A 23,607-nucleotide genomic window follows, 5' to 3' on the forward strand; every position below is an offset into this window, starting at 1 on the left:
TAATTTTATGCCATATTTTTTTACAAAGCTAGATTGCTAGTGATAGTTATGGTGTTTGCATACTAACCTTCAACTAAAACTAAAAACGTTGAAACTTGAAAGGCTAACTCCGAAATTGGAACCTCCTCCGAAAACATTTGAATGGTATACAAACCAACACTTATAAAGAAAACGATAGCTAAAACCAACATGTATACGACATATATTTTCTTCCATCTGGAATCGTTATTCCATATATTTATATTGGATCGGCCTAAGATGTCAATACTTAAACGTAATGGCTTTTTCACGTCCTCCGGCAGTCGTTCCATAGCGAATATTTAAACAATGATTGAAACATGTGTTACGTTTTATACTGAAGCAATTAAATTTATATTATTATGAATTTATACTAATTCGACTTAGGGTCCTTCAAGAAAAGAGCGTACCTATTCTTAAAAGGCCGGCAACGCACTCGCGAGCCCTCTGGCATTGAGAGTGTCCATGGGCGGCGGTATCACTTAACATCAGGTGAGCCTCCTGCCCGTTTGCTCCCCGTTCTATAAAAAAAAAATTGGAGTTATATTGGGGCTCGATTTATTTAGAAAAGTTATCTGATAACTTTAAACATCGACATCAATATATTATGTATGAATATATATTTCCTAGCAACCTGTAGCTTATAGGTGCCAGGACCAGACGTTTTTCAGTGGTTCAACTAGTCGAGGCTCCTTCCTTTAGGTCAGGGGTCTCCAAACTTTCCAGTCTTAGGGCCATACTGATTACTCCAGTTAGTTCCGAGGGCCAAAACCATATGTCATTATGCTTGTTATAATATTTTTATCACAAAAACAATAACAATAAGCCTACAACAATGTTATAAGTAGTTAGCCCATGACCAAATCAATGTAGATGTCATATTAATAATTATTCAACATAAAATTAGAATACTTCAGTAAACTAAATTTAATTTGCTATAAAAATATGTTCTCTAAAAGGAGTTTTCAAGTATGCTAGCTCTCCGCGGGCCGGACAATATCTGTCCGTGGCCGTAGTTTGGAGACCCCTGCTTTAGGTTAAAGGAACAGCCTAAAATATGATATGATTAAAAAGGAACGACTTGAATCATACTATACCTCTTCAAGTAAAACCAAGAGGACGAGTGAGTTATATAGGTTATATAGGTTCTCGTTAGATCAAAACATAATATTGGTACGGAATCAAATATTGTATGCCTTGTAAAAAATACTGAGCAAAATGAAATTAAAATCACACCTGTATTTTATTTTTATTACACAGCATTTTAATTGCAGTATTAATTAAAGGCTTTTCAAATTAAAGGGCTAGACTTAATTTATATGCACATGTTATTTTATAAATTCTTTAAATACCGCTGCATCGAATACTTTATTATAGGAGTGTTATGTAAATATAATTACTCTGAGTTTAATTTTTTATTGTACCTATTCAAAAAAGAGTATTTAAAAATTATATTCTTTTGTTTCTTTGCCATTAATATAACATTGATCAAAAATAGTTTGTTATGAAATAGATTACTACAAGTTAATGTTTGTTAGCTCAAAGGCCGCTAGTTCCTACGCTAAAATAAAAAAAACAGTAAGTATATAAGATTTATTTTACGTTTGATTCCAGGCAGACGAATAAATACTGTTTTGATCCATTTAATTATATATGTTTAGTATTTAGCATATAGTATATGTGTAAAATTTCCCCAGGCATGCATACTCGCAACGATATGGACCGATATTTATACTTAACCTATAGGTATAAGTTAATTATATTTTAAATCAAATATAATCAGATATTATTCGAGCGCATTGGTAGTCAGACATATGAACACTGGAGTTTTTACCTTATCGCGACGAATCAATTCTGCAGCATTCTAGTGTTAGGTTATTCGCCAGGGCATGCCTTTGTGTGAATTTTCTTTCTGTTGTGGATCAATAACTCCATATCCTAAGTGGCCACTAGACCATACTGGGATGGTAATGCCTCAATAAATAATCAATGTTCTTAGTATTTTCTGTTCGAATCAGGATGTAAAAAATATCAAACTTTAAATACATGCCATGTCCTTTGTCATAATAGGATATATACTTTTAGCGCTGAGTGTGGATTCCGTATATCAAATCGAATACGTTTCTGATATACCTATTACCTACCCATTTGTAGTGACACCTACATTCTACGGCTCCAATCACTGCAACGATGTCATACCTGAAATACAAGTTATTCTTTTTTTTTTCTTTTAATAATTTTATGGCCTGGTAACGAGACCTGTAAGACAAACAAGTTATTCCGACCACTAAAGCCACAACTTCTTGACCTAAGCCAGAACCTTTGGGTCGATCAGTCAGTAGTTAGATTAGTCGATGATCCTTTAGGTCAGAGGAAGAGTAGCACTTACCCCCCTTCCACACCTTACTATGTAGGTTCAAGGGCTAATTCCTATATGATAACTGATATAACGACATTCTTGACACTGGCTCGCCAGCTTTCTTAAACTAATATACTAGCTGCCGCCGCGGACTTCGTTTCTCCTTAATGTGATTTTACTTAGCCTACCTTGTTAGTACATACCAACATGGAACATTTTGCTATGCTACCCCAGAGACTGTTCGGTTTTCTGGAATGAAAACTTTTTAGGATTTTCTGTGAATTTTTCTCTGTATTAACCTCAGGAGAGGAGTTCAAGTCATAAGATCTTAATTAACAAATAAAAATAGGGGTTGATCGTAGAGGGGTGAAAAGGGTTGTATGTAATTTTGTATGTTGTATCATAAACAAATAAAAACAAAAAATTATATTTAAAAAATAAAAACTTTGGTGTGGACCACCCTTAACATTTAGGGGTTTGAAAAATAGATAGTAGCCTCAGACTTACTGAATATGCATAAAAAAATTCATATGAATCTGTTGAGCCGTTTCGGAGGAGTATGAGAAGGAACGTTGTGACACGAGAATTTTATAATAATTAATTTAATTTTTATATATTAGATTAATATATATTTTTTTAAAACAAACCACATTGTTAATGAAATTAAACTTTAATTCTTAGTTCTTACTGCATATATAAAAAGAGCAATATGTTTTATACATCGGAATATTTGATTCAGGCGTTTCATATTCGTAACAAATATTTTAAAAGTATAATTTTATTTGCCGTTTTTACATTATAATTTCGAAATTGGTATACTACAAGAAAATGTAAATGTAAAAAAACACACAGAATATCTTAATTATTTTAATGTACAGAATTTCGCTTTTGAGCAGTAATAAATTAACTCTTTGGCGATACTTAGGTAAAAGCTGTTTTAAATAATATCTTTTACAGAAATGGCATTCGGACAGTACTTAAATAACACTAAATCAATCACAGAGTTGTGCCTATACATACACATTCAGGCTAGGAACAATTCATACTAAAGTCTACAAATCACAAACACTACAGTAAACATCATAAATAGGTAATGGTAACTTATTTGGTTATTTTCTTAAATTGCATTTGTTTTCTTTAAAAACAGCCATTTTGAATACCTACGACGGATTGGTTAAATAGAGAAACAAATATCAGGAGTCCCGCGCAATTGCTTTGCGCATTCATTTGTTCGACGATGCATAAACGTCAAATCGCTTTATACGTTACTGTATCATACGCCTAAATAGTTTGAATTATTTTATTTTCAATTATTTTATTTTCTTTATAATATGTTATACCTGCTCATAATTGCGATAAATGTATTATTATAGGTAATTTAGACAAATATAACATTGAGTAAATTAGAATTCACCGTCGTAAAAATAAAATCTACTAATCCGCTTTGAGCTGGATGAAACTTGTATAATTCTAAGATGACACTGCTATGACACTGAATCTTATTATATATGTATATTATAGAAAAGACGCTATATCCTGTGAAGTGCCAATTTATACAAAATTCGTGCTACTTATGAATAGGAAATAATTACGAAAACTGGGACATTGTTCTACAATTTCCGATGACTTTAGTCTTGGCAATTCTCTTAATAGGCAGAGAACTGAGACTCACATCGAGCGCTTTGCTTATGATTCGAATTCTTAGTCTCTCTGGGCTAAGAATGTACTGAAGCTCAGCAAAAGCTCACATTTTTATAAAACATGTAATAAAATCTATACTCTAAATCTATAACTAACATTTAAAAAAATCTATTGATTTACAAATTGACCTACCGACGACATGCAATTAACACAAGCTGTATGTATCTATTATAAATATATCATATATATGCGAATGCAATGACATATTAATAATAAGCCCTATTTACCAGAGCTGCCCCAACGTACCTTAACTCTTAAACCGCCATATTATGTAGATTTGAAAATACAATAAACATAGGTACTTATAGTTTAACGTAATAAATGCTCAAAGCCAATAGCAGTTACTTATATTCCTATAATTCATTCGTATATGATCATGGTCTTACTTTAATAATACTGACGATCACAGTCATAATTTATCAGCGAAATTATGTTATCTGCAGTTTTCTTAACTTAGTGCTAATCTTTGAGTCACAATGAAATCTATAGTCTCTGTCCGAATTGTCAAACTTCATATATTCAGAAACTTACTTTAACTTTTTGAAATAAGAATTACCCTATTGCGTCAAAATTGAAGCTATACAGTGCGAATCAAATAGAGATTGGAACGTCAGTGATCTCTAACTGTCAAATGTCACTTGAAGTACGGTTTGCAATGAAAACTTTTTGTATATTATCTATAATGAATAACTGTTTGGTTTTCTTTGGTTTAACTAAGCTAAATAAAAGTTATTTCTTAGTCTATATAAGCAGATATGACGCCTCAACGAGGCAAGTGTTATCTGAATCGTATCCTAATTAGAAATGCTACCTATGTCTTATCATGTGCAATTAGGGTCACCTTTGATAGTGTAATTGAAATTTTGGTAGTCCATTGACCTATGAAAACCAGTCTAATCCCGCTTAATTGACCCTCAGTGTGTAGGCAGAGTGAACTTGTCGAGGTGTGAGCCCGAAGGTCGAAGTTTCGCAGCTAACTTCATGCGTAATATTGCGAGTACGGTGGCGATAGCGTGAGCAAACATCATCACTACCGCACATAGGGCGACGAAACCGAACGCCGAACCTTGAAAAAACAATGTTTCGTAAGCTTATTTATGTAAAGCTAAGAATGGAATAGACATTTAGAAAGCACATATAACAGTTTCCAGTAAAGACAGAAATTAGGAAAAAAATAAAACCAAATAAAATACATTTAACTTATTATGAAGATAGACACGTCTATTAGGGTGTTTATGTGCTGGTGTTTATGTGCTGGTGTGTATGTAAGGGTGTGTATGCAAGGGTGTGTATTCAGGGTGTGTATGTAAGGATGTGCTTATGAGACCAGAGATTTGGCGCTTTCGACTATGTGTAAAATTGCCCTTAATTGGTCTTTAGAAAAAATGCTTTACGAATTTAACTTGCATATGTTTTTGATCTGTTATGTCATATTACAAAATTCGTTTAAATGTTTCGTTTTTATTTTAGTTATAAATGTATGTGTACTACAATAATTGTGGTTTACTACTACACTTACCAGGTTTGTTCCAATCTAATGCAGGATAGATGGCCGGCAGACCAACTCTATCCGTTCCCCCTACAGCCCAATAGAAGGCGCTGAATATCCCATACATAAGACCTGCGCCTGCGCCAAACAAAGCGTGCATAGCCTGTATCGGATGCGCAGTCACAGCCAATTCTAGCAACATCGCTAGTGAGTTACAGCCGTGTACCAAGATATTCAAGGCGTTTATCTCGTGCATTTCTAAAAAAATATCTGTGAGCTTAGCTAAATTTAAGTATTTAGAAAGGTCAATTCTGTCTCAGTTGCTCTTAACTCTGTATGAATTTAATTTTCAGCAAATTAAAAAGGGTCACAAAGAAAGCTTATAATTACATTCTTAACTAGCTGGCCTGGCGAACATCGTACCGCCTAACAGTCGATTCTTTATTTTTTTTTAAACCTTATTCTGCTATTCGGGACACCGGTCTAGCTAAGAAAAAGAAAGTTGATAAGACAACAAATACATTATGTCAAAAAATAAAAATTTACCTCCCCGGAACCCCTCCACTAACACTTGAACTTTATGATATGGTATTAAAGTTCAAATTGACTTTTAAGTATTATAACGAATATTTTGTATGGGAATATAGAAAAGTGTTGTTTTTTAGACTTTTTCACTCAATTTTTTCGATTTTTCTCTCGGTAAGAACCATCCTCGTACTTCAAAGCATATTATAAAAAAGAATTGGCCAAATCGGTCAAGCCGTTTTCATGTTATGTCGTGACAACGGAAAACGGGTTTCATTTTTATATATATAGATTATTTACTACTATTATTATTATTCGACTTTTTCCATATAAAAATGTCCTCTCGGGATTCGTGGGCCGCGATATCACGGGTTACTCCAATGCATGGAGCGGTTATGAGAATTTGCTCATGTCATTTTCACCCGAGTATATCATATTATGATCGCCCTCTTTTTAACATGTGTAATGTTAAAATCAAATCTTTCAGATTCACTTACTAGGGTCATGGACCAATGTCCAATATACAAGTGTTATAACGAACGCGAGGTCCGTGGCAATATTATGCACCAGCCAGTACAAACGGCACAGGAATGGTGTCTTCTGACGACGTGGTAATGGAATGTCTTCATCATCACAAGCTAGAAGAATATTAGTACTTATATTATTAATGCAAATACAAAAAAAGTGTATTAGTGATATAGTCAATATTTATTAGGCAAATATCCGCCTCCATGGTCACATACAGCGTCCCCAGGTTCAAAAATTATCAATAAAAAAGACACAGAAATATGTCTGCTGGGTAACCGGACTGTAGTCTTTTTGTTCCTTTACGAATACTATTGACCTGTCCATGAAACTATTCGATTTTACTGACAGATGCCCCTCACGTTATTGTATAAATTTTAAATACAAAAATAAACGTATTTCCTTTTTAGTGTCTGCATAACAGCTATAAATTATTAAATCTTTAAACATTTTTGAATCTAGCGCGATAAAGTTATAATATTCATAGACAAAAATAGATAAATCGGAACCCAATTACAACCCACATGTACTCAATAACAATTGTTATTTGTTAGCAATATCGACGTCAATAACAGGAATGAGGAACCAATAAGGATAATAATTGCTAACGTCCCACTCGACCAGTTTAATTGACGCGAAATTGTATCAATCAAATGCGTCACACGAACATATTGCTCGCCCCATGACAAGCATACAGCAGAGGATATTATGAGGAAGTCAATACAATTACTCGTGAAATGAAGAGAGAGGAAGAATTATTATATGACGTTTAACGACATAAAATAGGATAATATTTGACTTATCTTAAAACATAGGGAATTATGTTTGGTTTTCTATTTATGGGCTTTTTTTTTATTGGACAATTCACACCAATTGACCTAGTCCCATGCTAAGCTGGTGAAGCTTGTGTTATGGGTACTAGGCAACGGATATACATACATATTATAGATAGATAGACATATAAATACATATTTAAACACCCAAGACCTAAGCACAACACCAAATGCTCATCACATCGATGTTTGTCTCAGCCGGGGATCGAACCCGGGACCCATGGATTCGCAGTCAGGGGTACTAACCACAAGACCAATGAGCCGTCAGTTTTATTGCACTAGGACATTTAGAAAATTGGATAGGCTCTGATTTATCTATTATTTTTCCTATTGGCGCACTTAGTGACTCTACCATGACAGGCATACATATTTGTATGAACATAGTGGATGTATTGCCGCAGTTGCTAGGCGTTTATCTAAAACTTTGTTAACTTCACGGTAACAGTTCTTACGTATAATATAATGTTTGAATTAATCTCATGCCATTGCACAAGATTAAAGTATTGTCTCATGGTCACGATTTAGATGAATGAAACACGTGCTTGACCATACGAGATAATCAAGTATCTCAATAGCAATGACACGCGACAGTGCAATGTGAATTAATTGATGTAAAGATGCCTCCCGCAGAAATTCTTTGAAATAATTAGATGAAATCACGCGAGGATCTTGACATTTCGGAGACGTATATAAATTGTTCCAATGATAAGAAACTATTTTTAAACAACGCCAAAGCTCTCTGGTTCTCAATTTGTTTTAGTTTTAAGGTAAAGCACAACTCCATTTGTGGAAAAAAATATCAAAATATTCTGTTGTCGTTATTTAATTGCGTTTTATAATTGTTTTTATCTAAATACATAGTATAATGTGAAGATATTTTATATATTTTTCTTTAACAATAAATGTTGGTAACCATGGGATAAGCCTTACCGGGCATCGTTAAATTATGTCTTTATATTATATAAATATATATAATATAAATACTTACGTATGCAATAGGTTTTCTGATTCCTGTACTTATGAACAACAGCTAAAGCTAAGGCTGCCTGTAGGACAATGAGCATGTATCCCCAGTTAGTGAAGTAAATAAACCACTTGAAGTAATTGAGCTCCACCTTCGGCCCATCATAGAGAGGCGGCAGTCTTTGGCACGCGAAACTTGTTAAGCCAATTGATAATGCTGACAGGAAAAATAGCCACCTGGAAATCAAATATTTTAATTAGGCCATTGAAATTAATAAGGTTTTTTTTATTTTAGCCGTATTCGCAAAGAACAATGTTGGTTGAGTTTGTTGAGGGCCGCTAGTTGCCCTCCTTTTCATTTAATTATGTTCAATGAGTACTATGTTAATGCAATGAAATGTAATTAAATAATAAATAAACAATGTCCCATTTTTACTACATCTACATGCCTCATCAATGCCCAAATAAAAAAAATTGAGGTGCGTCAAAGAGCAATGAAGAGAAGCTTACTAAATGGTTAAAATTAAAAATACTTACATAAGGAAAAGGACCAGGATAGAGGACCTTACAAAGAGCATTCGAAAGGACAAGTGGAGATGGACACACATTGAGAGGAGCTGCGAATTGGAGTAAAGTTATATTGAGTTGGTACCAAAAAATTTGAAAAAGGAAAAATGATAAAAAAAACAAGAGATGGGAAGATGAAAAAAAACTGGTTGCAGGCAAGGTTTGGTCAAAAGAGAGCAAGGATGGAAGGGTCTGGAGGAGGCCTTTAGCGGCATCAGCGAACGGTCTTACTTGTAACTTAAGTGTAAGTTTTTTTTTAAATTATTTATTTATTTACATTTCATTACCTTATACAAAAACATACATATAAAAAAGCTATTAGGCAAAGGGCGGCCTTATCGCAGACAAGCGATTTCTTCCAGGCAACCCTAATATGGAACAATAAAAAAAGAAACACCTACAGAGGGTAAATAAACTCTATTTATTACACTACCTATAACTAAAGTAAAATTTAAAGAAAAAACTAAAGATAAATAAATAAACAATTATTTATTTTTTATATAAATTACTCCGCAACCTTAATACTTACCTATGAAGTCTATTATAACTTCGTATGTCTCAAGACAAAAACAGCTTTCATTTCATGAATTTTTCGGTTCCTACAATTGTAATCAAATGATTCTAGTTCATTTAGATTTTAATACCCCTTCAATGAAATATATTCAAACTTACCTGTAAACAATATATGAGGCTGTTGGTCTATGTCCAGTCTGCCACTGGGAACAGGCAAAATGATGCGACGGCGTGTGATCCAGAGTCAGACCACGTCTGCTGGCTTGCCAGATTCTCCCCAACATCGCTGGTTTGCACACTTTCTTTATCGCTGGAAATGTTAAATTGCATGATACAGATACAGATGTACTTAGCTGGAGAACAGAGGGAGAAGTTATGATGTGAAGAGACACGTAAATTACAAACTGCGTAGGTAATCAAATATTATCCCATGTAAGTGCGTGCTCTTATTTCACCATGCCTACTGCTGATAGAGGACAAATCTTTGTTTTTAATTTTTATTAACTATTAATTACTTAAGATGTCATGTGAAAAATTGTAATGATTGCAGCTCCTTACAAACATTGTGTTAAAACTAAAAACTTGGCGATTAAAAAGAGTGGCGGAGAGTTTATTCGTTCTACGTTCTTGATTTGAGAACTGGCAGTAAATTTAAAATTAGAAGCATTTAGCATTTAATATATATTTCTTTATTGACGTTCATAAGTGTACATTGTGTTACCTAAATGAATTAATGATTTTGAATTTAGTTTTAATTTGAGTATAGCTACAGCCTATTACGATGTTAATATTACGAATATTAAACAATAACAAAGACGGTAGAATAATTTCCCCAGAGTAATTCTTTTTACATATATTTGTTGATGCAAAGTAGAACATATTTTTTCCAATAAATCTCATAAAGAATGTGAAGCACATAACCAAAGCATCAATAGGACCGTTGAGTTATGTACCTAACATGACGTAGTAACGCGATAGTAGATGAGTGCACTCTTTGAATAAAATGTATGCCATTTAATTTGATTATTTTATTCGAGATTGATTCTTTGAATTAATATAGGTCGTATTTAACTTTTGTAATAAGTTTTTGGAGTGATTTTAGTTTGTAATACATCTGTAAGGTAAATTGTAAATTATTTCTAATCAGCGAGAAAATAGAAATATTTTTTTCGTCAACTATATTTTCATTTGTTATTGCAAATTCCTTAAAAGCTTATCAATTATAAAGTAGGCATCAAAATATTTTATCTAGTATATTATTATTTTGTAAATATTAATTGTGAGTCTAGGAAGTAAAATTCAATGACATGGAGGTGGTTTCAATAGATATAGCATTGGCGAGCGGATGCACATATTGCACTACAAAGGACCAATCGTACACGCCAATTGTATGTTATTGTTGGCGTGTTAATATTTAATGGCACTATTAAAAAAAAATAAAAGGCAACCAAACAATACTTATTTTTCTATCCTATTTTAAAAGGAAGATAAAGAATATCATTGCTTTATTGAATCCGTCGTCTAACTGGGCAATTATTTTAGATTAATTATTACAGATTATTTAATGGATGACTGTGTGTACGGCTAAAGGATTATTCATTATATCACAAGTAACAAGAAATTTAAGACCCCACATGCCGCCATCAACATTTCTTGTATTTTTTATTTTATTCATAATGATTACAGATTATTTAATGGTTAACTGTGAGTATGGCTAAAGGATTATTCATTATAACACAAGTACCAAGAAATTAAGACTACCCACATGTCGCCATCTACATTTCTTATATTTTTTCTTATTAAAAATTATATTCATAATTAAAGCGTAAACATAACTTACGTCGGATTAAAATGTGTATTTTCATTATGGTGTGGTTATTTGGTTTACTCTGCTGTTCACCGCGAGACTAAAATGACATTTGACCAATGATGTCTATGTCAAAAATTCACGTTTCTTTCTATTATCTATTGCTCTGTTTTTTGCTTATAAGATTTTTAAGCTTTACCAGTATTCTAAATGAAAATCAACGCTACGAAAAAACGTGGACGTCTTTAAATATTTGGTGGAAATGTATCTATAACAAACATCGAGGCCGGGTAATTGTTCCACAAGTGTAGTTGATTGATGTTCTAGACAGTTCAAGTGGCCTCCGATGGTACGACTAATTAACGTTTGTTACTACGGGGATGTTACAGGCCACCTGCATCTATGATGTTGTGTATTCTTAATTTTACAATCGTACTGTTGTTGACCTAATTATGCTGATTATACTGACATTCTTGGGTAGTAGTGCTTTATCTCTATCTATACTAATATTATAAAGAGGAAAGATTTGTACGTAAGTATGTTTGTAATGAATTGGCTCAAAAAGTAATGGACCGATTTTAAAAATTCTTTCAACATTTGAATGCTACATTATCACTGATTAATATAGGCTATTTATATATGTTGATGTCATTTATTGTTATCATTTTGTTTTCATCAAGTCCCGTACACAAAGGGAGCCAGCGATACACTATAGGCAAATACATTATTATTTAGGTATGTCCGCTTTTACTGTACGTTTACCTATGCCAAAATAAAATGTTTAAAAAATAAATGTCCACCCGTACGAAACCCGAAGTTAAAGTATTTGAAGAACTTAAGAGAATTCTGGTGACATTATTAAGTATAAACAAAGTAATATCTGTATTTTGACAATAATTAACAAAGTATTGTTGCGTGAATTTCTTCAAAAATTACCGGGATCCCACACGCCCATTCACAGTAACTTTAGGAGTAGAAACCAGATTATTAGGGGTTTGGCAGGCGTGACTCGCTCTGGGTATGTCGTTTATTCACGATCACGTCGAAATTTCAGTCACATTTTTTTTTGTGTTCTGTTTATTTTTGGAAAGATTAGATGATTGCCTAGTTGCATGGACATCAGCTAGTGTATAAATCAAATAGTAACGATGTGTATGAAGAGATTTGTAGATATGGTTTCTATCAAGGCTCCCAAGAGTGAAATATCCGAGTTGATAAATAGATTTACGATTTCGCGTGTTCGTTTCATGAAGGAGAGGCATATATGCTGTGTTTTGTTCTCACGTGTAGATGTTATCGAGGCATTATTATGTGAGTTTCAGTTAAAATTACTAAGGTATAGGCAATGTTATCCTTGAAACTGTATCTATGTTAAATCTAGATTTAAATTTTTAGTATTGGCAAAATCGCGGGAAAAAAATGCTGATTTATTTCTGAATAACGACGAAAACTAATTATTTTATGAAGTAAGCACATTGGTAAAATTCCTTGTTATTCGTTCTTATCGCATACACAATTTTGATTATATTCCAAATAAAATCAACTCTACAATGATTTACACAGCACATGTTTACAAATAAAAAATGTTTGCAGTTGTCGCAACATGACAATGCTCGTTCAACTGATGATTTTTTAGACATCACAAAAATTTATTTTACACAAAATAGATCCATAGAAATCTCCTTGAACCAGATCATTAATTTAATCGAAAATTAATGTCTCAATTGTAATGACCGTGATGGTATCGTGCTGAGTGCAATTTTAAATGTTAGATAAAGTGATATGCATGTTTTGTAGTTATTTTGATAATATATAATTATATACATTTAACTCTCTACTGTCTCTCATATTCCACAACGTTCTAACTTTCATAACAAATTACTTTATAAAGATCGATAATAACACCATTAACAGCAAAAAGTATAATTATAGGCTTTTGACGGAAAATTAAAGTAGGTAATATATCTATGGTTGAATTAATACGTATTACAGGTTATATTTATACAACCATCATGCTACAGATCGAAACAGTAACGAATAATATGTAAAAACTAAAATCCACGTAGGACTTACATATATCAAATTTCGGAAGCCTCATCTTTCTCGCAACTCGCCTGACACGTGTACATGTAAACGTAGTCGTGATGAAGTAGCACTTTTATTGAATTTAATACGGAGCCTCCGATTTCCAAGCAATGTTTTGACACGAACAATACATTAGTGTTTGGTACAGAACGCATGCGCGGGCCGGCAGCCACTGCGGCGCGACGCGATCTCCCGATGTCAATATCACTAATAATTTATAAACCCACACTGGCCAGTATTTGGAGCACGCTACAAATAAAAAATTGCCTTTAACGGTTTAAATCTGTCCCAATAATAGGAACAAATGTTTTTCTAATTTGTAATACTTGACCCGACCGCGAATTGACGGAGAATTACAATTGAAATATTTGTATGATATAAATTTGTATCGGTATTTTAAAATTATCTAGGCCTATTGTATTTTTAATGTTCATTTTTTTGTAGCATTCATACAAAGAAAATGAACATAAATATGATTTCATTATTTAAGACGATTACTTAACCTAAGGGATACCAATCGGACAATAATTTAATATCTACTTAAATAAATATTATTTTGTTTGCGTTTTGCGTGAGACAATTTTTGGGTCATAGAATGCATTGCACCAAATCAAATCAAAAGGCAAATCTCAATACGAACGAAACGTAGGTAAATGGCGCCAAATTACAACATATCAAAAATTTTACAGCGCATGTGCGAAAGCGGGTGCTGCCATAGATAAACTTAAATATTAGAATTTACCACCAAAGACTCGACTCTACTAGAAAAAACCTACGCGTTGCACTGGCTTGTGTCTTTTCTGACAATAACCTTTTGGATTTGATGAGATATGCCTGACATCATATATATATATATATGTATAGTTTTTAAAGTATTTACAGATTTGTTTCAAAGTGGATTTTTTATAAAATAATGAGATTAGTGAATGCAATGATGCATCATGGAAAACACATCGCAAAACTCTTCCATCTTTTGCGATTATTAGGGCGTTTAGCGCGCAATATTTTCATTTGTATATTTTTTTATAAGCATTACTTGTCTATGCAGGGCCTGATTAACCCTTAGGCTAATTAGGCTGCAGCCTAGGGCGCGACGATCTAGGGGGGCGCAACGTTTGGTTTCTTAGGGAAACTGTATGAACTAGACGAAAGAAAATTTATTAGAAGCAAAGCAAAGCAGTAAAAACAACTATATGCCGATTTAGGAGAAACCTTTGCAGAAGAATGCGTCCATTTGGCGCAGTTATTAAAATCTGACACCGATTCTGCTTTCTATTTATATGATAAGGAATTGGTATTCTTCTTGGTAGCCTGTAGTCACTTGTCATGATTTTGGTCGTATAACGCGTGAACGCGTGTCCTGATGAATAGCCTAGAGCGGTCAGAACCCTTGATCAGTCTCTGTGTCTATGTCATATTCCTTCTATAAATTTTCGATATTTTTAGGTCGATGACGCCCAGTTATACATTATGGATAAACCATAGTGTTAATGCTACGAGGTTAAATTATATTATAAAGTAAAATGTTTAGTATGATTTTTAAAAATGTTTTCTGAGAAGAAAGCGCCTGTAACTTGCCACTGGTGCAACGTTGCATATCTAACAGTGGAATTGCCTTTGCAAAGTAATTGTAGATAATGGTATATATAAGACCACTACATTTTGTTCTTAGCTCTTACCTTTTCTTCTATCTGCTTTCAATGTTATAAGGAAATTTTGAAATAGTATGAGCTTTTTGTAATTAAGATTACGTCCATAATCTATAGAAATATATCAATCCAGACTAATTCTGGATTATCGTTAGATTTTAATCTTGTTAAAATACAAAGCCTTGTAGAACACTGTTCATATAACATTGCATACTTATGATTATGTTTATTTAAAACGGCAATTGGTGGAGTTTACGATATGGTAGATAACAAAAGCTACACACATAAAATACAAGAAATTTAAATATATATATGAATATATCAGTAGATATATTCGCGACGTTAGATAATATCCAAATTTTTTACTTACAATTTTAAAATTGAAATTCGATAGCATTTTACACGTATGACTTAAATTACTGTTACGTAAAATGATGAAGGTGATATTTTAAAAACATTTGACATAAGTCAATGGTTGGCTATCTAGACATGTAGGCATACAAATACATATTTAAAAAAAAATTGAAATGGAAGTTTTTAAATTTCCGGTACAAATAAATACGAATCTCAATTTTAAAATGTCAGTGTATGTATAATATACAATGTCTATGTTGAGGTGTTGTTTACAATGTACATATATGAATCTATTGATTGTAAAATAGGTATCTATGAAAACTACCAACCTAACAGTGACTGATACTATCTTCTACCTAGTAAAATTTTGATGTACCAAGTAGGTAAGTAGAGTCAAGTAAAAAAAAACAACGGTGGTAACCCTAGATAATTTCTAAATGCGTGTAGTAAGCATATTTATGTAAAAAATTGTAAGTGCGAGTTATAATACTGTGTTTCTTTTAAATAAGTAAGCAATATAAGTAACCATAGCTAACATAAGCTTCAACTTAAGCATAATAAAGTATAGAAAAAACTTTTATATTTAATAAATTAAAATATACTTTCTCTACAAATAACCTCATATATTTATTTATTAATAATATTAAATAGTTACCTGGATCGCTTGCCTCTGTTGGAACTAATACACCGTGCTTGCACATATTAGGAACCCATTAATATTAAAATATACTTTTTAATTACCTTATAACAGTAATTGTTTATTTCTAATTTGCCAGTATTAAAATATAGCTTACAATAGAACAGCTATATTTTTAATTTAAAAATATTCCCGCGTTTTTCAGCCAGTGTAAGCCATAGACTACGTTTAGTAACAAGAGGTAACTGACGTATAAAACGCTCACAATACCGCCTGGCCGTCTGCCGGTGACAAAGCACGCCAATTTATTGTTGAGCACCCGCCTCCCTACTAAACAATTGCTTAAACAGAAATACGTCAGTTCTGTCCGTTAGCTTTTACGTTATTTTCATATACAGCGTAAACTCTATATAACGACTCCGAAGGGACTGTGCATTTCATGACGTTATAGAGAGTTATTGATAAATGAAGGGGAGAAAAACATTAAGATAATACGCGACTCCTACTTATTAGTCATTGTCAACAACAGTCTACACGTTCAAGCAATCCCAATTTATCAACAAAAGAAAGAATTTCTTAGAAAGTTCGTATGCATGATGCCGACAGTCGAATTAATTGCGGGCTAGGATAATAAAGCGACCAAAGATCGTACAACTGTGCAGTTTCTACTAATTTTAGCAACTTAACAGTACTATTCAAAGTTATTATTCAATTGTTGTCGTTATTGAGAGTGGGTGAATGCTATGCAGAATGTATCATTGTATGGAAGACATGCTAAACCAACCAAAGCAAATTGTTTTCGACGCTTTAGGGAATTCGTCGTTAAATCGAGTGGCGTTACATGGAGTTTATACTGTATATTTAAATTATTGCTTTATTTTATATAAATAGTAATACTCAAGCATGTGACTGACATGTGAGGATTATGTGTTTTTTCACACATTTCCCGGTAAAGGCGCACATTTATAGAGAATTTATTTATTAGAGGATAAAATACGTCGAATTTGTGTTGCTTAGAAGGATAACCAACGTTTATTTACCGTTAATAATGTAAAGCAGGAATATGTTCGTACTAAATTGTCATATTATCGTTTCGAGGATAAATAATAGTTAAAAATGTCCGATAAACGGGATACCCCAGTAATGGTAACCAGTATTTTTGTGAATGTTGTTCGATTATCAAATCTAATATATATAATTCTCGTGTCGCGGTGTTTGTGGTTAAACTCCTCCGAAACGGCTCGACCGATTCTCATGAAATTTTGTATGCATATTGGGTATGTCTGAGTTTCGGACATCTATTTTTCATCCCCCTAAATGTTAAGGGTAGTGCACTCCTAAATTATTACTTTTTTAATTTTTAGATAACTTTATTTTTATGTTACAGCATTAAATACATACAACCCCTAATTTTCACCCCTCTACGATCAACCCCTATTTTTTATTATAAATGATATACATGGCAAAACGACGTTTGCCGGATTAGCTATTAAGTATATAAAAATTTCGAGTAAACCCGTGTGGTTTCTTATGAGTGTTATTTTATCCTTATACCTGTATAGACGCCGAACCAGGTGCACCCCCGCCCCCGAATCACGCCACGTGGCGCGGTCGCCTTTATAGGGGTTCCTGCAAATATTCAATACCACGTGGTCGAGGTCGATGTAGTGAAGGCACTTTTGATTAAAAGGTATACATGTATATATGTACAATTGATTATATTGTAACCCTTATTTATAGTGCGATAAAACAAAAGTATTTAGGTATATATAGGGTGCTAAGTAGACAGCATTGTAATCTGTGAAATAAATATAATTAAAGTGTCAGTTTTGATTTAAAGAACTCAAAAAAATCTAAATATTAACTACAGATTCATAATATAAAGAAAATAGAAAAGCTTAAAAATGTTCCGTTGCGGATTTTTTACGTAAGGCGTTTATTTAACATAGGTAATTGTTTATTATGTAATTCGAAATTAGGAATTTGTCAAAAATTAAAAAATTCTTGTAGACTTTGTCGGATCTCATAAATTAGAATTGAGTATAAATGAAAGTACTTAATTTTTTGTATTGGAATTATTGGTGGTAACTGAATTTAAAATCATACAAAATTCTAATGATTCAATACGGTTAATTGGCTTCAAAACAGCGGCACGTCACCGCGCATTGGTTTTTATAAATTAATTTATTGCATGAGCATGGACAGCCCATTGATCAAAGCGAGTGTTGCTACAAATAATAAAAACTGTAATAATCCAATTGTATAACGACATAGCTTAAATCCATCGAACTATTAAAAATTAAATATCATTGCTTGAAGAAAATAATAATCCTTACGAGATTAAAAGGCAGTTTTATAATTAAGAGTTTTTTACATTCTATTTGCCAAGAGGCGCGCCATTTTTATACTCAATGGCATCTATTTTTTTACGTTTGGCGCCATTGTTTAGTTCCATTTTATTTGATACTTTGGTGCGCAGACATGTATATACAAAAATTACAAGATGGAAAATTCTTACAGATTCTCAACTTACGTTAACAATATTCAAACATAAGTTAAATTAAAAATTAAACTAAAAAAAATATGAAATAGTTGACCAAAACTATCTCTATACACTTTCTTATTGTTTTCAATACAATAATAGAGAAAATAATAAGAAAGATATATCAACATTATCATTTGCGCATATCAACATATTCATAAGAGATTACAAGAGCATAGCAAATGAAAGGACTGTTGGGCCATATAAGGGATTTTACTCTTAGTAATTCTAGAAAATGTTTTATTTCAGTCTTAATAAACAATAATAATACAGTGGCGTCCTAATTTTTTTATAATGTCATGTGTACAAAACTAAACAGTAAACACGTGTGATGTTAAAACACTCATTTTGCAACAGTTGCATATAGTTAATTTCCTGTCAAATCTCCTAGTAATTGAAAAATAAAAAGAAAAAAAAAAAAATAAGGCTACACTGTTTTATCTATTTATATGGATTTACCGCCTCCGTTAACATATAATATATGTAATATGTTTGGACAATTCACATCAATTGACCTAGTCCCATGCTAAGCTGGTGAAGCTTGTGTTATGGGTACTAGGCAACGGATATACATACATATTAGATAGATATTCATTGAAATACATATTTAAACACCCAAGACCTAAAGCACAACACCAAATGCTCATCACATCGATGTTTGTCTCAGCCGGGGATCCAACCCGGGACCCATGGATTCGCAGTCAGGGGTACTAACCACTAGACCAATGAGTCGTCATGAATAATGTTAAAATATAATTCGGTAAACTGGAGTTAAAACCCCGTCGAAACAATAGCAGTTTCAGGTCTATACACTCTAGGTACTCGAGGTCTAAAGTCTATAGACAATTTACCATAAACATCTAAGACCCAGATATCTCATATTTTGATAGATTTTTTTTCATGATGACCTTATAGCAAATAGATTGAATATAGCAAGTCACGCGCCTATCCCATTGAACATGTGATGTTAAGGAGGCTCTATTGAGCGTTGAAGTTTCCACTTGACCCTAAATCTGTGCAAACTATTGTTCCTGTGCCGGAAATTCGAATACACGATTTTTAGTCTTAGGGTGTGTTACGTAATGTATATATATATATATATATATATATATATATATGTAAGGAAAACATAATATTTAATATTTTCCTAAACAAACTGATATAGTCTGATCGACGATGTTTTATTTTTCACTTGGCATAATAGATGTAAGATGTTTTAATTTACTCTTTATATTATTTAATTTTATAAAACCTAGAATATAGGCTTTAAATGTTGTTTCTTTTGTATTCACAGAGAAACGCAGTTGCGCCTTATTTATCCCCAGTACTCATATAAGCGATATATACCATTATATATATATGTCTCTAATCTATCTATTTTCATATTATAACATAAGGTGAAATATAAATAAATTTCTGTTAAATAAGAACAATCCCAACAAATTGGTTGCTACGCAGAGTTCCCTTAATGCTGGTAGCATTTCCTGGGTGTACGTATTCCTGGTTGTTCAATAAATAGTGATAATGCGATCTATTGCGAAATATTCTGCTTAAAAAAAATAATTACTGGCAGACATAGCCCAGATATTGGATATAATAATAATAAGGAAAGCAATCCAGTCTCTTTTGTTTTATTTTTTAAATAAAGTCATTTGTTTACGTCGTGTTCGTTTGCGTTCGTAAAATTAATGAAGTTCGCGCATTTTATCTATGTAAAATTATTAAAACTTCTATTGGCAGTGTCCATAATATTATATATAACCATTTGGGTATCAAAAAGGCACGTTGGGTACCCAGAATGCTTTCTGACGTGCAGATACAACCGAGACAGAGAATTTCATACAGCTATTTGGGCTTATTTTCAACATCTGTAACAAAATTCTTGGCTCGAACCATAACTATGGACGTTACAACACTTCACTTATATAACCTGGAACCGAAGAAACAGCCCATGACAAACATGAAAAACTTTGAAGAGACCCTCGAATAATAAAAGAACAGTTAATAAAAGATAATTGCGTCATAATCATTATTCCTTTTTATTGAACAGCCCTAGTACCACAAAGAACGTTGTTACTAAACTTTAACTTAAAATAATAAGGAGTACATACCTCGCCTCGATATATCCTTCACACAAAAAAGGCATACAATTGTCAGTCGTAAGGATAAGGATAAAATTACGTATAGTATGGGAACAATGAGAGAAGTTAGACTTATAATATACAAATACTTACCTTGCCTTTAAACAGGCTATAAAATTGAAGGCACAGCAAATAGAATTGGCAAAAATATAATCAAATTCAAGTGCGTCTACCTTAACCAAAGCGAAACAAAAAAGTGAGTGAATGAAGTGTGACGATCGGCTGAGTCAAAGTATCACCTTCATCAAAATGTATAAAATAAAAATATGTATTTCGAACCTCACGAAGGTACTGCATTGTTGATACGCTGTGCAAGAAAAGAATCAGTCTAATTCAAATTACACATGTCTGTGATTACAACAATGATAGAAACTTGTAAAAACACATAGTTATACTTTAAAAACTATGTTAAATCTTAACTTTAATTTCGCATGAGATCGAATTTAGGTAATTAATTTTTTTGTAAATAAAAATAAAGCCTCTTCATTGATACATCATAGGCAATCTAGCTTAACGTAAGATTAATCAGTAATTTAAATCTAACCTAATTTACTAATAAAGATATTGAGAAAAATATCCAATAACAGTTACTACTTAATCTCTATTAGACACTCTGTTGTTATTTTTTTTTTTTAAATAAAGTTAAAATTTAATATCCCAAAATATATTCTTGATTCAAAAGTGTCTTCATTTATTTAATATGTAAATTAGGACCATTTAGCGAATTTATGAGGGCGTAATCAAAATGTTAACAGCACTATAGCGTGTGCCGACATTGCGGCGCCTAAGCTATCCACATCCACCCTCTAGCCATGACATCTTATTCTTTGTGACGTCATTTAAGGCAAGCTTTCTTGAAATCAATATAATAACATTATTGCGAGAGAAACGACTTCATGGTTTGATTCCTTTGAAAGTTCAAAATAAGGTTTTGTTTTGGAAGTCAGTTCTAGAGCGGATAATATACAAATGCCGAAAAATTCTTAAGTTTCAAAGCATCGCCGAGAGCCAAGAAGTCACACACTTTTAAGAATTTTCCTAAGTCATGTATGTAGCACAATACAAAATGCTGAAATTTACGTAACGTATTTCTATTTCCAATGAGAGTTTTTTCATTAATACAGACCGGTAGAAGATTTCTATCCTACGGCAAGATTCACCGGACTTAAATCGCAAGTCTCTCAAGATCTTTATTCATACTTAATAGGTGGTAAATATCGTATCCTTATCGCTCTCCGAACTTCTAAACGAGATAACATATTTGTAGATAATTGACGGCAAAATATGTTGTATGGAATCGATTCTACGCAACTGTATCAAATTAAGTTACTGATTAAAGACGGCGTAGCTCAAAATACTACTTTCGTTTTAAGCTGTAATATATTTCATTTCAGAGTTTGATATTCCGAGTTTCGATATACCACTCGAGAGGGGCTTTTGATGTCATAAAACAAGGTCGCATAATATCAATTCCACTTCAATGCTGAAATGAATGGTAACTATTTCCATATTTTACGAAATAAAATTTTTGGAATTTTTTTATGGATACTATTTTCAGCTCTTTTTGTTAGTTAACAATTTAAATTCATAATATAAACATTTTTAACAAAAATTTAAAACAAATATTATTTTAGCTGAAGCTGAATTACAATATTGATGCGCTGTTCTAGGTTATAAGCCAAAAAAAATATTTTATTAACATGATAGAAGGAAGTCTCCAGGAAAATTAATCTAACAAATTGAATTTTTCATAGTAAGAATAGCATAATCAAGAAGGTTTATTTAAATATTCTATAAACAATTTAAGGTTTACATAGACGTAGGGCGGGCGGCAGTAACAGCCACGATAACAAGTTTATAACCGTCGTAATTTAGGAATTGTGCCCTAAACATGGGTTATCATGTTAAAATATCGGTCCCAGATTTTTTTTATTCAGTGTAGAGTATAAATGGACCCTTTAAACTTTGAGTTGATTTCATTAAACCTATTTGAAGTAAGCCTATTAAACTACGTTTTACTCTTCACTTACGCCTGTAGGCGATAGTGCGGCTTTTTAAGTTTTAGAGATGGTAAAGAATACACTTACGCAATGAGGATTCACACATTGGTTTCACTTTCGTATTCAAAGTAAGATTTGAACTGGTCTATTAGACTTGTGTCTGAATACTAAATGACTAATTAGAGCGTAAAAATCTAGTGCATACATCCTTCAAAAATAGAATCCAAAAAATATTTTAGGTTACTGTCTATTGAAAGGATTTATTCATAGAAGAAATATAGTTTTAGAAAAAAGACAAATTTGAAATAAAATAAAATTATGAATAATTATTGAATATAACACAAAAATGTACATCATTCAGTTACTATTTTTAAAGGTCAAATGAAAAAAGGAAAAATTTAAATCAGTGTGGTTTGAACTACTGTACTGGTGCACAACTGTGAACGATTGAAAACTGAAAGCATACAGTTCCACAGACTAAAAAACAATCAGTTTAGTTATCAAACAATCGAGTTTCATAGGCCAATAAAGCTGTATTAGCTTCGAGGCGGATTTGATACTGTAAGTACAAGGAATAAAAAAACCGCTTTGTTTATGCGTCACCAATACAAATCCTATAATCCTATGATTGTCAATAATTAAAATCGTCTATTTCTGATAATTATCGTTATTAGTTTCGGGCTAAAAATCCAAAATGTCTTCTCTCTCTGGGTAGGTAACTCATATCTGAGCATCATGGTCCCATACAGCTATGTTAAGAACTGGCCCGAATAATTTTCCTCTATCTCCTTGGCTCTTAAGGCTTGATGCGTTAGTGCGTTTAGCGGTCCACGGTATTCTTATCATTCGCCTCAATGTGGTGCACATTCCAAAAGCGTCAATCCTTTCCCTTTCTCAGG

At 32.6% G+C, this 23,607-nt stretch overlaps 1 protein-coding gene across 2 annotated transcripts; it reads right to left on the reverse strand.

Annotated features, from left to right (window-relative positions):
- Window positions 1–3,230: 3,230 nt before the first annotated feature.
- Window positions 3,231–16,294, reverse strand: LOC125053299 (protein rolling stone-like). 2 transcript variants are annotated; one of them, XM_047654616.1, is made up of 6 exons: window positions 16,044–16,294; window positions 9,653–9,803; window positions 8,439–8,650; window positions 6,590–6,730; window positions 5,598–5,825; window positions 3,231–5,144 (listed from the first exon to the last, which is right to left on the reverse strand). In XM_047654616.1, exons 1-6 carry the CDS (start codon window positions 16,087–16,089, stop codon window positions 4,993–4,995), a joined length of 930 nt encoding a protein of 309 aa, XP_047510572.1. In that variant the 5' UTR covers window positions 16,090–16,294; the 3' UTR covers window positions 3,231–4,992. The 2 variants fall into 2 exon arrangements, with proteins under 2 accessions (XP_047510572.1, XP_047510581.1); XM_047654625.1 differs by lacking the exon at window positions 16,044–16,294 and adding an exon at window positions 13,374–13,595.
- Window positions 16,295–23,607: the final 7,313 nt, after the last annotated feature.

Source organism: Pieris napi, chromosome 1 (assembly GCF_905475465.1).
Source record: "Pieris napi chromosome 1, ilPieNapi1.2, whole genome shotgun sequence".
Taxonomy (NCBI): domain Eukaryota; kingdom Metazoa; phylum Arthropoda; class Insecta; order Lepidoptera; family Pieridae; genus Pieris; species Pieris napi.